This window comes from Pelodiscus sinensis, chromosome 2 (assembly GCF_052426305.1).
Source record: "Pelodiscus sinensis isolate ZL-2025 chromosome 2, ASM5242630v1, whole genome shotgun sequence".
Lineage (NCBI taxonomy): Eukaryota > Metazoa > Chordata > Testudines > Trionychidae > Pelodiscus > Pelodiscus sinensis.
The window spans coordinates 177,440,251-177,454,654 of NC_143053.1; the positions used below are offsets into that span (position 1 = coordinate 177,440,251).

The 14,404-nt window shown below is 42.3% G+C and overlaps 1 protein-coding gene across 2 annotated transcripts in view; it reads right to left on the reverse strand.

Annotated features, from left to right (window-relative positions):
* Positions 1 to 2,945: 2,945 nt before the first annotated feature.
* PDCD6IP (programmed cell death 6 interacting protein) overlaps positions 2,946 to 14,404 on the reverse strand; it is a 60,392-nt gene continuing 48,933 nt past the window's right edge. For both annotated transcript variants that reach the window (XM_075921809.2, XM_075921808.2), the window contains exons 14-18: positions 11,722 to 11,856; positions 8,716 to 8,810; positions 6,890 to 7,025; positions 5,485 to 5,666; positions 2,946 to 3,672 (exon numbers count right to left, since the gene is read on the reverse strand). In XM_075921809.2, coding sequence (XP_075777924.2) covers positions 3,507 to 3,672; positions 5,485 to 5,666; positions 6,890 to 7,025; positions 8,716 to 8,810; positions 11,722 to 11,856 — 714 coding nt within the window. In that variant the 3' untranslated portion in view covers positions 2,946 to 3,506. The remainder of the gene's footprint in view (positions 3,673 to 5,484; positions 5,667 to 6,889; positions 7,026 to 8,715; positions 8,811 to 11,721; positions 11,857 to 14,404) is intronic.

Here is a 14,404-nt window from a genome sequence, read left to right on the forward strand (position 1 = left end):
AAAGGCTATTAGCCAGGGGATAAAATGGTGTCCTTGGCCTCTGTTTGTCAGAGGCTGGAGCGGGATGGCAGGAGACAAATCGCTTGATCATTGTCTTCGGTCCACCCTCTCTGGGGCACCTGGTGCTGGCCACTGTCAGCAGACAGGATACTGGGCTAGATGGACCTTTGGTCTGACCCAGTACGGCCGTTCTTATGAGGTCCCTAATGAAAATGCTAGATACTGGTCCCAAGACTGCTCCCTGAGTAATTCCAGACAGAGTTAACTTTTCAGCATGATTATTTAACCAGTTCCTTATATCCACCTTTCAGTTGTCACTTTTATTCCCTTCCTGTCCACTTTAACAAATAACATCCCATGTGGAACAATATCCGATGCCTTACTCAAAGTTCCAGACAAATAAGAGCTATTGCATTTAGTTGGTCTAGAAAATCAGGGTGATCTGGCAAGATTTACTTTTTAACCCATGGTTTTTTATCCCAATTACTGTTTACCTCTATGTCCTTAACTACTTTTTCTTTCAAAATTTATTGTAAGATCTTGCATACAACTGAGGTGAAACAAATGGGACTGCAGCTTCTCAGATCACTTCCTCCACCTTTCTTAAATGTAAATATGGATACTCCATTTACAAATTTCTGGTAACAAGGTAAGACCCCTGAGTTTAGGAAGTTATTAAATATACTCACTATTGGGTTTGTCATTTCATGTACTAGTTCCTTTAACATTCCAAGACGCAGATTATCCAACCTCCTTCTCCCCCACCCTCCAAATTTGGCAATTTCTGCTTTCATGGGAATGAGGATATTAGGTGCTCTGCCAGGCCTTCAAGCTCATTACTTTTACTCAATGAATACGTTGCCTCATTAATATTTAATATTCATTTATTTATCTCTACACCATCAATATTTAGCCTTTCTACTACTTTTCAGTTTGTGACTAAAGAACCTTTTACTATTGGTTTAAGTTTCATTTGCAAGCTCTAACACTGCTTGGCTTTAGGCAGTTCTCACTGTCTCCTGACAATCTGTGACCTCCAAGTAGTAGCTTTCCTTGCTGATCCATCCCTTCTAGTTTCTCTTACTTGAGATGTTTGTTGATTTAGTTTGACCTGTAACTCTTCCCTAAGAATTTTTTACCCTTGCTTACAATACAGGCTTCAGTTCTGCAAATATGATAGATGGATTTCCTATCCTGCATATTCAAATCCTTGATTTATAAAATCCAGGCCCCTCCCCTAACTGCCTTTGATTTTTTTAAGTTTGCCCTTTTAAAAATCAACCATCCTAGTTGCAGATTTATATTTGTTTATCCTTCCACGTTAGTGAAAATTAACTCTTACTCACTCAAACCAAGGTTGTCTTTTCTAATCAGTTTCTGTGAGGCCCTCAGTACACCAGTATAAAAATCTAAAGTGGTACCCCATTTTGCTGATTCAGTAACTATTCAGTGAGGAAATCAGTCAGTGATTACAACCAGGAATATGCTACAGGTTGGACTGCACTGGTACAGCACCATCAGAACCTGAGCAGTCCCCAACGAGGGGGTTTACCAGACATGGGGAGGTCAATACCCCCTGCTGACCACTGGCCTTGCTCCCAGGCTCCTCTCCTTGCTGTGGGGCTCCTAAGTGTGGGGACCCCAAGGCCAGTCAGACTCTGGACTGGCTCTCACTCCTAGCTGCTGGGCTCTTTGATCTAGCACTATGATGCCAAACCAGAGAATCCTGGATTTGAGAGGTTCAATTCGAATTAATAGCACTTGTTCTCGAACCTGTACGTAGAAAGTTAAAATCTTCCATAATCACACAATTCCTCCCCATAGTATTTATTTTATTAAAGTGGTCTTTCTAAATCATATCGTATGGTGCTGTAGACAACTAAGTATTTTCTCAGTGAAGCCTGTGTTACATTTCTTCCCCTCAGCAAAACAGATTTTATCCATTCCATCACTTCTAATTTCTTTACACACTACGTAGTCATCATTATACAATGCTGTTTCACAGTCTTTACCTTTCTTTTGTGAACAGCAATACCATCCAATACCTGTACTCCAGTTATGGCTACTAATCCACCATGTTTCTATTATCCCTGTAATATCTGACTTCCTGCACCACCAATTTTAGTTCACACTGTTACCCAGGCTCTTTGGATTGGTATGTGGGCATCTTCATTATCACTAATTGGCTTTGACCAGATTCCTTGATGCAGCATACTGCGAATGACTGCATACAGTATACAAAACTGGGTGAGAGAAAGAAGCACATATGCATGTAATAGGGGCAATCTTCAGAAGTTCAAGATCCAGAGCAAAAGCCCTAAGACCCCATGTGCTGACTTATTTTACCCAGTGGGTTCTTACCATCAACTGGTTTAACTGTGTTAAATTAAACACAATATAGGAGCTCCTGCCACCTACTAGTGGTTTGTGGGTGCTGAGTACTTTCTATTTTTTTCAATGGTTCTTGAGTGCCAGAGCAGAGTGTCAACAACTATGACCAAGACAGCTCCCACCCCCATTCCCTGCTGGGCAGTAGCCAAAGGCAATGCATGGGGGCAGGGGAGAGACACGCATGTGCACATAACACTTTTTTTTTTTTGAGTAGTTCAATAGGTGAATCCAGTGAGTGGCTAGCTCTCCCCACTTCCTAGGGCATTTTTTGGTTGGGCAGTGGCAGGTGGGCAGTGGGGAGGGCATGAAGTCTCAGTTTTAGATTTTTCGAACTATGTTTAGAATATCCTAACTCAAATTCCTTGCCAAATTGTGTTTAAAGTTTGGGACAACAGATTCTACCTCACAGACTTAGTCTACTAATGCTGAGGTGGTTGTTCCTTGGTTTGAGGACCTGCAGGCGGAATAAATGCAAACTACTGTAATCTTAACTACAGAGTGGCTGCTTTCTGTTTTGTAGACCTGCAGAAGTCAAAGGATAAATCCACACTCACTCACACAAAAGATTCTTTATGGTAATGAGAAGAGCAATGTTTAAAATTTTTAAACTATTCTTACATCATTTATTTACTTATGATTTACAAGGCCTTGATTAGACAAAATAGCATGTTGGTAACTAAACTCAAAAACAAAAAAAGATACAAACCAACAGAATATAGAAGGAAACCCTATGTAGTTCTGTAAAATATATCACACCCAGTGCACGCACTGTTCAGCATTTTATATCAAATATCCCCATTACTATTGAAATGAAGATTTTTTTTTTGTAAAGAAACATTTTGGTCTATTTTAAGTGCAGTTAAGTTTTCATACAGTTGAATTTAGCTGTAATTTAATTCTGACCACATCATGCCTAGTGTTTGCACTGCAGTAGCAGCAACTCTCTCAGTAAGTTTAGTGCAATCAGAAATAGGAATACAGCTTTTAGAGTGTTTAAAAGACAGGAGCTATATAGACTGCATTCAGTACAGCATGATATATTAATTGGAGCTAAAGTTTAATATGCTTATTGCAAGTTTCTCATTTTAAACAAGCAGAGCTTCTTTGCAAAAACGTTATTGCTGTGGGTAATAAGGCTGTTGAGGGTAAGGATATCCAGGTTGTTGAGGTCCGGGATACGGTGCCTGTCCAGGGTTTTGATACATTTGTGGTGCATATGGCAGATTATACTGGCCATATGAGTAAGGATTGTAGCCTAGCGGCATTGGCATCTGGCAATACCTGTGGAAAACAACATCCATTAATTGCAAAAAATTACAAGTTAAATACCAAGGCAACAATAGTATGTGATATTAGGAAGCTTAAAAGGCAAGGAACCATGGGAGACATTTTCAACTTAATTTCCTCTTTACAGTATTCACTACTGCACATAATATTTAGGAAGCTGGTATTAAACCCAACATAATATCTTGAAGTAAAATTCATCTAAAAAGAGCAGCTTTCATACGTAGGAAGACCCTCATTCTGCTCTAAATCAATGCTTTCTCTTAAAACAAAGTTGAATATAGTTTTATTTATTTAGTATTTTCAGACCTTGCCCACTTACTAGTTAAGACAAGCTCTACCTAAACAGCACTCTGTTCAATCAGGGGCAGTACTCACTGCAACAACAAAGGTGACTAGTAGGAAGAGTGTCTGCTTCAAAGGGGGAAGAGATCTCATTCCCTCTACTGACTCCACCAAGGTGGGAGAGACACAGAAGTGGGAGAAGTCCACAAGGAGTTAAGCAGGCATTAGCAGGAACTGCAGAGGACTTCCAATTCTGGCACGTAGGGGAAAGAAGTTTCATTGTACAAGGTCATCCAGATGTTTGTATATGATCTCCTTACTAGCCTCTTCTCCCCAATGTTGGTTCTAGTTGTTACTTAATTCTCTATTCTTCCTTCACATTTATACCTGGGGCAGTTGGAGGACATATAGGTCATACATGGCAACAGGCACCAGAGGAAAGGGACACAGGTCATATAATATTGCTGGTGGTGACTGCAGGAAAAGCAATGGGCTCTCAGATGAAGATTGTGTGTTCTGGCAGCTTTGCAGAGTGCCAGAGCAAGCTATTGAAGGTTTCCTCCTGCCCTTGTTAGTCTTCACAGCTCTCCCCAACAAAACTCAGTCCTACCATGAGAAAGGCCACATGCCCTCTTCAGTAAGCAAGCTCACTCTTCCTGTCAGTTGACTCAGAACTGCTGCTAGTGCTGCACTTTATTTGCAGACTGTGTCAACCAAAAAAGCCAAGATAGGATCTGAAAAAACTTAAATTTTTTGCAATTGTTTCAAGACCATATTTGGATTTTTAGACTGCAAGGTGTTGCCAATTACATAAGTGCCCTATCACCAAAAGAGTGGCAACAACAATTCTTCAATACATTTTTAATAACTATTTGTAAGAGCTAAATGAAGAGCAGATGTCTATTTCGTGAGTCTTCCCTCAACATGTACATATAAAAACTTACTACTGTGGTGGACACGGACACGGACACACAGAATTGAAGGCTATAAGCGCTACATTTGTCCATCCTGCTCTAAATCAAGTAAAGGGGTATTTCAGGAGGTTCCCACATTCTACTAGTTAAAGCAGGAAGGACAGGATATAAATTGAATGCCTAAATATTAGTTACAGAACAAGAAGCCAATATTGGCAACAGAAAATACAACCCTCCCCCCACAAAAAAGTATACTGCTCATGTCCAAAGCAGTATCATGGACCATCATGAGTCTTCCCATTTGCAACCACATTACACCGCTATGGCAATCACATGTTTTAGCTGTCTAACACAAGCTAGAAACAAGGAGAGACAGCACTTTGTGACGTGTCAATTAAGCAAGGGCCACCACAGCAGTCCCAGTTTATGATGCATCTGACATGCAGACATGACAAACTGAAGAAATGTCAGATCTTTACACAAAAAAGGAAACCCCAGTGTTCACTGTAACAGCATCTTATTTAAATTCAATTCACATTTAACAAAATAAGCAATTTTGGTGCTGTAAATTAGATTATCTATGAATTGGTTAAGCATTCTCACAGCTTACCCTGGGTAGCCTGGATAGGTTGGGTAAGGTGGTCCCTGTGCCTGTGATGGTGCAGTGCCAACTGCAGTTGAACCAGCTGGAGAAGCAGTAACTCCAGTAGCTGCCGATACAGGAGTGGGGATAGTACTTGCTGGAGAAATCACTGGTGGTGGAGGACGGGCTGGTGGTTGTGGTTTACTAGACTAAATAAATAAAGGCAGATAGCTCATGTTTATCAAAGTAAATACCAGGTTCAAGGGGTGGGTTTTTTTGCTTTGTTTTTTCACACACCCCTGAGCCAAAAAGCTACAGCACAGTGAGCCACCAGTGCAGACTTAGCCTTCATTTGTTTTACACAATGTTCTACATTTATGTTGCTGTATACTTTAATTCAAACTTCTTAAAAAGTTTGAGAAAGGAAAAGATAAAATGGAAATTGAAGTAAAGTTAACTATAACCTTATTACTTGCAAGCATGTGACATCTCCTAAATGCATTTCCTCCCCCCCCCCCCCCCCCCACTCCTTGATTTGACAATAGGCATTAAAATATAGTACAAGTTGAATCTCCTAAATCCAGTATACTCTGGTCCAGCAGTATCTATAGTCCTGCAGCAGGGCAGCCCCGGAGCCCAGACCTGGCATAGTCACTGCAGGGCAGCCATGGAGCCCCATCGGCAGGACAGAAGCGGAACCGTAATGGCCGGCGAGTTCCGTCCCTGGAGAGCGCCAGCCAGCTAGCACAAGTGGGCCAAAGCCAAGCAAAAGCCCGGTAGCAGCAGGGCTGGAGCGATGCCAGCCTATGGAAGGGGCAGTGTCCTGGGAGGCCAGTTGCAATTTCCCTCAGTCGGGATGAGTCAGGTCCCGTGAGTGCAAGACCAAGGCAGTCCAATCTGTACAGTAGAACCTCAGAGCTATGGACACCTCAGGAATGGAAGCTGTCAACTTAGAATTGTGCTTTGTTCAGTTACGAACATTTCAATCAGCTGACATTCCAGGGCAGGTTTCAATAGCAGCTGAGCTCCCTACTCAACTTCAGCATTCATTTGCAAGCTTGTCCCCCTTCCAGCGGGGGGTTGGGGGGGGGGGGGGCGCATAATGTGTGTGCACGTGTAAAAACAGCTTGTCCCCCTCCCACCCAAAAGAAGATGGGGTAAAAATAGCTGCTAAAGGGTGGCAACAGGCAGCCTAGATGTGCCTACGTTTAGATGAAATACAGATATAGTACAATATTTTCCCTTTTTTGAAAGGTTGCTTCCAATTTCACTATGTCTGGTTGATCAGTCAGTCTATCTCTGTGTATCTTTGAGGTTCTACTATACCTAGTACATTAAAAAAATTGATACGCTACAGTTATTATAATAAAAATACTGTTATACAGTATGGCCCATCTGTTATCAACTCGTACACAACACAGCTTTTACTTACCACCATTGTTCTGGGTGCGGGAGTTGGAATAGGTGATGCAGCAGGTTTACTTCCTCCGCCTGCGGCAGTTTGGTATGCAGGCTGTGATGGAATAGATGGTGCACTCGGCTCTCTAGCAATGCTCTGTTGTAAGTCTCTATTAAAAAGAGTAAAAGTGTAATTTGGATTTCCGATGGATTTTATATTTCTGTTCACTAACAACCTGAGATGAGGCAAGTCAAGCTTTGGCTGTGTCAATCTTATTTTAAAGTGTAATATAGTTAAGTGGACCCATTTTTGACTAGAGAATGATCTCCTCTTGTTCAGTCTTTCTTCCAGTCAACCCTTTTATTAATTTCCCCTTATCTCCTACGTGGGCCTTTTCTCAAGCTCCAAATCCACCCAGTATAAAGATTATGGAGTGAGCCAAGCTTTGGGAAATACATTTCTAGAAAAAATTCCTAGAATATATTCCTAGAAATCTTTGGTAATATTTTCTGTTTAGAGCAGTGGTTCCCAAACTTTTTGGCATCACGCCCCACTTTTGAGTTTTGAGAAACCCTCACTCTCCCCCCCCAAAAATAGCAGCAAAACTTGGGGTGGGATTGACGGGGAGGGGGGGTGGCTGGGTCACCTCGCACCTCCCTGGAATTTCCCCCCGGTTTGGGAACCCATGGAGTCACTATGTATTTTTTTGAAAAAGTCACTGCTTTTGTCACTGACAATGCTGCATATATGAAGACAACCTGGGAAGAAAGTCTCAGCGCTTTTTCTGAATGTAGTGCATGTAACATGCACCACATCTTCTCAACATAATGGGCAATAACTGGAGAAGATTTGGAAAAGTAAATAAAATTGTCATTGCTGTATAAAGTGCATTCACTGCCTGCCCTGCCCACAAAACAGGGTTCCAATCAATCACTGCAGCAAAGAGAAAGTATTTGCAATTCCACCTTCACCAGCGATCATATGGTAGAACAGCTGGTATGAAGCTATTTTCATACCAGCCACCTGCAGCATTACGTGGATTTTTTTTTGAGTGGGAACTTTTGTTGACGATATGGCCACTAAGTAAATCAATGGAAATAAAAGCAGATATTGCAGCATTAGAACTGTTTGCACCAAGAATAACGGCTAAATGTTGGATCCTCATTAAGGCCAAGCTTCTTGACCTTGCATCATTAAGTGTATTTTGAATCTATTCTCATAGAGCTGAAAAAAAGCAGAGTTTTTGTAGCACTGACAGTTTGGGTGCCATACCCACAGTGGGAGGTCAACAGGAGAAATGCTCCCATTGACTTCCCTTACCCCTCATGACAGCAAGGAGTACCACGGCTGATGGGGGCACCCATAGCATTTGATGGCGACCACACTATCGATCTCCGCAGCAGTGAGGACATGCCCTTAGTAAAGACCCATTTTATATTGCATACTTTTGATTACAGGCGAGACTGTTAAACTTTAACAATTTAAAAAATTTTGTATTGGTGTAGTGAAAATTGTATTAGTGTGTACATTTATTGCCCATGTCCTATTCATTATTTTTAATTAAAATACCTATGACAAAAACTTTGTTTTATGCAAGATCACCACAAGGCATTAGACTGAATGGGGAGCATTAGATTTACATTACTGGGCACAGGTAGAAGGATTTCCTGAAGCCTTGCCTTCTCTGACAAATACATAGCAACTGCAGGAAACTTGGCCACCCCTATGATAAAGTGAAAAACTGGCTAACAACATCAGTGGTCCAGCATGATTTTAGTCAGATCAGAGTGCCAGACTAGAGAGGTTTAGCCTGTATGTGTTATTTTCAGTAATGCTTAAACAAAAAACTAGATTCTTACTTTAGAAGTTCATCTCTTTCGGTCTTGCGGGCAAAAACGATGTCACTGCATTTGTTTTGGAATTTCAACAGGATTTCTGTCAGTTCATTGTAAAACTATCAAAGAGAACATGAATACATTGCAATGAATACAGCCTTAAAATCTGAACAGGCATAATTCACACCTTATTTAAAACACAAGAGCCAGACATTAATACATGTTTTTATAAATTGACTGAGGCATTCCATGAGCCAAAACTTCCGATTCCAATACAAAAACTTGCAAGCAACAATAAATACATTTGCTCTTTGTTTGCAAAGCACTAGATCAACCAACTAGTCCTGGCAACTGCATTCCTCAAAAATCAGTGTGCCACAGATAACTGTACACAAATATTTACTATATATTCCAAAGAGTTGTCTGTGAGCTAGTGAGTCTGCCAGTCTTTCCATTTGTTTGTTCAAGAATTCCTCCTAAATGGTAGGAGCTAGGAACATCAAATTTAGTATGCAGATTCGTCTTCTTATAACTTAAAGCAAGGTAAGAGTTTGGTTGTGCCAGGAGGCTTCCCCTCCTCACCTTCTTCAGATTCATATGGAGATGCATAAAACCATACAGAAGTGACAATCACAAGGCAGGTGAAATGGGCAGGCTGCATGAGGTGCCCATCTCCCCTCTCCCTCATTTGGGACTGCCGAGGCTCCAACTCTCCCACCCCCTGTAGGCACTCTAATGCTCCCCCTGCCCTCACCCCCCCCAAATTCATACAGGAACATTGTTGGCTGTTCCCCCTCACCATGAAGCATGGGCAAAGAACAGTTTGTTCAGTCTGGTTGGGGAGTGCAAGGGGCAAATGAACCTGGACCTGCCCCAGTCAGGGGACATGCACCCCTCCCCCAGCTATGGCTGCTGGAGCCACATTAGCAGTGGAGAGGTGTGTGTCTCACCTGGCTCCAAACTGCTACAGTGAGAGAGGGCTAGGGAAGTCCTCTTTCCCCAGGGAAGCTTGCATACTGAACCCCTCATCCTCAGTCCCACACCAGAGCAATGATTTAAATGAAGAAAAACAAAAATTAATTAGGACCCAAGCAACATTGGGTAAATCTTCTAGTATTATAAATGACAAACAACTTTGTTACAGCTCAAAATATTTAAAAGAGGAGATACTACATAAATGAAATTTAAAATCAGACTATTACATTACACTTGCAGTCACTGCCATAGTGTTAAATTTCTTAACAGCAAAACAAATTGTCAGATGATTGTCCGGCATCAAGTCAATTGAAAAAGAAAAGGACAATTGAGTATGGCCTTCCTAATCTCTCTCCGGATCACACACAGCAATGCATACAAATACAAGTTTCATAAAAGGATCCGCGAGATGAGCAATAATTTTTCATAGGGGGAGCATGCCAAGGTTTTGGTCAAGATCTGCACTTTTCTATGGAGATGGTATGGCATCTGGGTTAAAGGCTGGGTGCAGAACAGAAATCAGGGTAGGGAAATGGGGTGCAGGAGAGGAGAGAGGAAAATTGAATGAAAGAGGGGTTGTGATTAGAGATGTAAAATCCTATTTACCGTATATACTCAAATACAAGTCCATTCATTTATAAGCCCCCCGCCCCCCAAAAAAAACGTACATAGAAAGTGGTAAAGTCACCGACCCATTATAAGCCGACTTCAGCAGTCTGGGACCTTATAAATGGGCCAGTGACTTTTTAACCATTCTTTTTCTTTAAGTTTGGGGGTGGGAAGGATTAGGGTTATCAGGCTCTTGCTACATTTAAAAAGCAGAGCTGCAACTTCTGGATCCTGGCATGAGCCGAGACTGCTGTGTCACTGCACATGCCGGTTGCTTGGTTTTGCTCTGCTTTTAGAAGCAATTCATAAGCCAACCCCCACTCTTCACAGCTGGATTTTTCCCAAAAAAAGTCAGCTTATGAACAAGTATATACGGTAATTAGTTAACCAGTTAAATGTTAAGTTTAACCAATTAACTGATAAAGAGAGCTAGGCAGGGGGGAGTGGCAGCGAGGAGGGGTAGAGCTGGGTTGGGAAGCAGCAGCCCTACCCCTCCCACCCCCACTGCTGCTTCCAACCCTGCACAGGTCGGGTAGTTTAAATCATTACACCCATTAAGGGTGATACTTACTGGGTAACCAGTTAACCGTTCACATCCCTAGTTATGATTTGAGGCAGGGCTTAGGGTGCAGGGTCCAGGATGGGAACGAGTGCAGGAGAGGGATACTGGGTCTCGGAAGGAGTTGTCACCTGGGGCAGGAAGGGGACAGTTGGAGGGTTTTGGGGCAGGAGGAAGTGGTGGCCTGGGGCAAGGAGTTGGAGTTCAGGAGGGGGAGAGATGCCAGAAGCAGGGTCTGGCTAGGATGCACTTATCTAGGCACTTCCTGGCCAGCAGCCCTGCAGGACCCTGACGCATGCTCCCTGCCTTTCACAGCCCCAAGCTGCTCAAAATGGCTGGCTTCTCTCTGTGGCTTTTTGCTCCGGGGGGAAGCTGAGAGATTTTGCTGGAGGTGCGGGGGCAGCACAGGAAGCTGCCTTCTTCCACCAGCAACCATAGCAAAGAGCCACAGGGAGCAGCCAGCTGATTAAAGCAGCATCAGATTGCTCTGTGCCCAAGGGTCCCAGCGGGGTGGCTTGCAGGCCAGATTCAGCTTGCAGGCCACATAATGCCCACCTCTGCTACAAGATGGAAAAAATGCCTCAAGTAATAGGGATGGTGTACACAGTTTTGCACTGAATTAACTAAATCTAAACTAAAAAGATGCAAGTCACACTTTTGTCAGTTTGACATGAACCAGTGTGTAAAGATGAGCATTAAGTCTTTAAAGATGACAAAAAAGTTTTACACATGCAGTAGTCAGAGTTATACTAATACCCATTTCAGAGTAAATACTAGGCCAAAGAAAGGCATGCATCTGGCTAACTACAAAGTTTGCTGTCCTTTATTTGCTTCCATACAGTTTTGCATGTGCACAGCAATATACCCTTTCTGGTAGGTTGCCATACCTTTGTGCCTTCTTTTAAATTTGCTACAAGTTCCACAAAGTTGTCATTTGCTACAGCTAAATTCTTCAGAACTTCTTCTCTTAAATTAGATTCATTGTTTGATTGTTTCATCTTTGAAAATTCCTGATGCGCATTCTGAAAAAGACAAACACACCCAACAGGTTCAGTCCCACAGGATATCTAAAATTCCTGAAATTTAAAACCCAAGGTTTTCAAATATGAAGACAGAAATATTTCTGAAGGTTAAAAGCAATTGTGTATTAAGAGATTTTTGTATTTAAAAATATTGAACATACATATGAATGATGTATTGTCATTTTGAAATAATTTCCTCCTCCTCTGTCTGAGTATATGCCGATTCACCTCATGCTTCTGTACAATACAATAAAGTGTGGGGAAGAGTGACTGTCTCCAGTTCCTTCTTCACCATGAATTTCACAGATCCAAAAAAGGATGGGATGTGGAATACAGGTAGGGATATCAGCCCAAAAAGCCCCATTACAATATGTAACTTCCTCTGAGTGATGGGCCCTACTGAATTCGACAGTGATTGACAAGCTGTATGCAAGTTGGAGAGGGTGAGGAAGACGACAGAAGGGTCGTAAAAAGAAGTGCTGTGCCAAAGGAGGCATTCACCACCAAGTACGACACTGTAGTGAAGATGTGCACAGAACTCCACATGATAGCTATACATGTAAGAGGCACATGGAATGGATGCTTCAGTTGTAGCTTGGGCTCTAGTGAAGTGTTTCCCAATGGTGCTCCGTGGAACCTCGGGGTTCCACAAAGTAAAAGTTAGGGTTCCCGCAATAACTGCACTCCTCCGCCCCCTCTTAAAGAGACAGAGCCTTTTTTTGCAGCAGGTTCCTTGAAATTCTTTCAAGCTGAAAAGGGTTCCGTGGCCAAATAAAATTGGGAAATACTGCTCTAGTGGAATGAGCCCGTACACCTGTGGGGGCAAGAAGGCACAAAAACTGAGTTTAATGGAGCCAGAAATCCATTTGGAAGTTCTGGGTAGAGCTGGCCTCTCCCCTAAATCTCTCTGCAACAATCCAGAGGTTTCCGGATTGGTTTCATTCGCTACAAGCAAAAGGCCAAAGCTCATCAGACATCAATGAAATACAATCAATGCTCTTCTTCAGATGTGTAGTTTCAGGGGAAAAAACAAGCAAGCACATGGATTGGTTAATGTGAAACTATCTCTGGTAAAAATTTTAGCTGTAGATGGAGGCATTATCCTTGTGGAATACTGAGAATGGCAGGTCCCATCATAATCGAGGTGACAGTAACAAGGAAGGCAACATCTGATCTAGTAACTATCACTCTGTTGTGGTGATGAGAAAAATATATGAGTGGAACTTCTAGTTACGGTGCCTCAAATCTCCAAAATAAGGACCCTTTTAAGACATGCTTTAGATGAGCCCTAACTGAAGTAGGAAGGGGAAGTTTATTCAACACAAATATTAATGCAATCTACATTAAGTATCTCTGCACGCCAGCCACAAGGCTGCAGCCGCAACACTACATTCCCCCTGCATGGAGGAGGGAGGGTGAGCGCCTGCCACAGGCCACCTTGAAGGCAGCTGCGGACCGCTATTGGTCCGTGGAGTGCTCTTTGAGAATCACTGCCCTAGTGATAGGGGTTTCCTTCTCTGTGCCAGTCTCATGGCCATGGATCAAAAGTTCCTGAACTGCTGTTGAACAGCTTCTCACGAATCAGCTTATCCATAAGAATATAACCACCACCATACTGGGTCAGACCAAAAGTTCATCTAGCCCAGTATCCTGTCTGCCAACAGTGACCAATAGCAGATGCCCCAGAGGGAGAGATCACACCAGGTAATCCTCACATGATCCCTCCTGTCACCCACCTCCAGAGAAACAGAGGCTAGGGATACCCATTGGCTAATAGATTCATGGAGGTTAGGTCCATCAATGGCTATCTAGCTCTTTTTTGAACCCTGTTAAAGTTCTAGCCTTCACCACATCCTCTGGCAAGGAGTTCCACAGGTTGACTGTGCGCTAAGTGAAGAAGAACTTCCTTTTGTTTGTTTTAAACCTGTTGCCTATTAATTTCATTTGGTGACTTAGTTTTTAATATTGTGGGAATAAGTAAATAACTTTTCCTTATTCACTTTTTCCATACCAGTCATGATTTTATAGACCTCTCATATCCCCCCTCTTTTCTAAGCTGAAAAGTCCTTTTAATGTCTCTTATTTTAATCACAGCCGGATAGTCTCCTTGCTGTGAGATTAACAGATTTTCAGCTCTAAATGTAGCATTATGTCCAGAAAGGAGCATTTTGTCTGATATAAGGGCAAAGTTGGACTCTGTAGATGGAGGAGAGAATGGACTTCTAGATAGTGAGACCTAGATGAACAGACAGCAGTGAACAATACTGTGAATCTGACAGCTGAGAAGAATGACTTCATTGCCCAAAAATTCAGTTGTCAAGATAGGGGTGTATATACATTAAAGTCTTCTCTCTCAGATGGTAGTTGCAGTTCTCCCAAGACAACCCTTAAAATGGTTGAGTTCAAAAGGTTAAACCCTGAATCAATGTCCATTGGCCAAAAGGTGATCTGAAAGAGGTACATATTTTAAAGCCCAAAAACTAAGACTCAGTCAAGACACACACCTTGGTACCAAGTGGTGAGTCAGAAAGCAGGAAGGGCTTTTTTA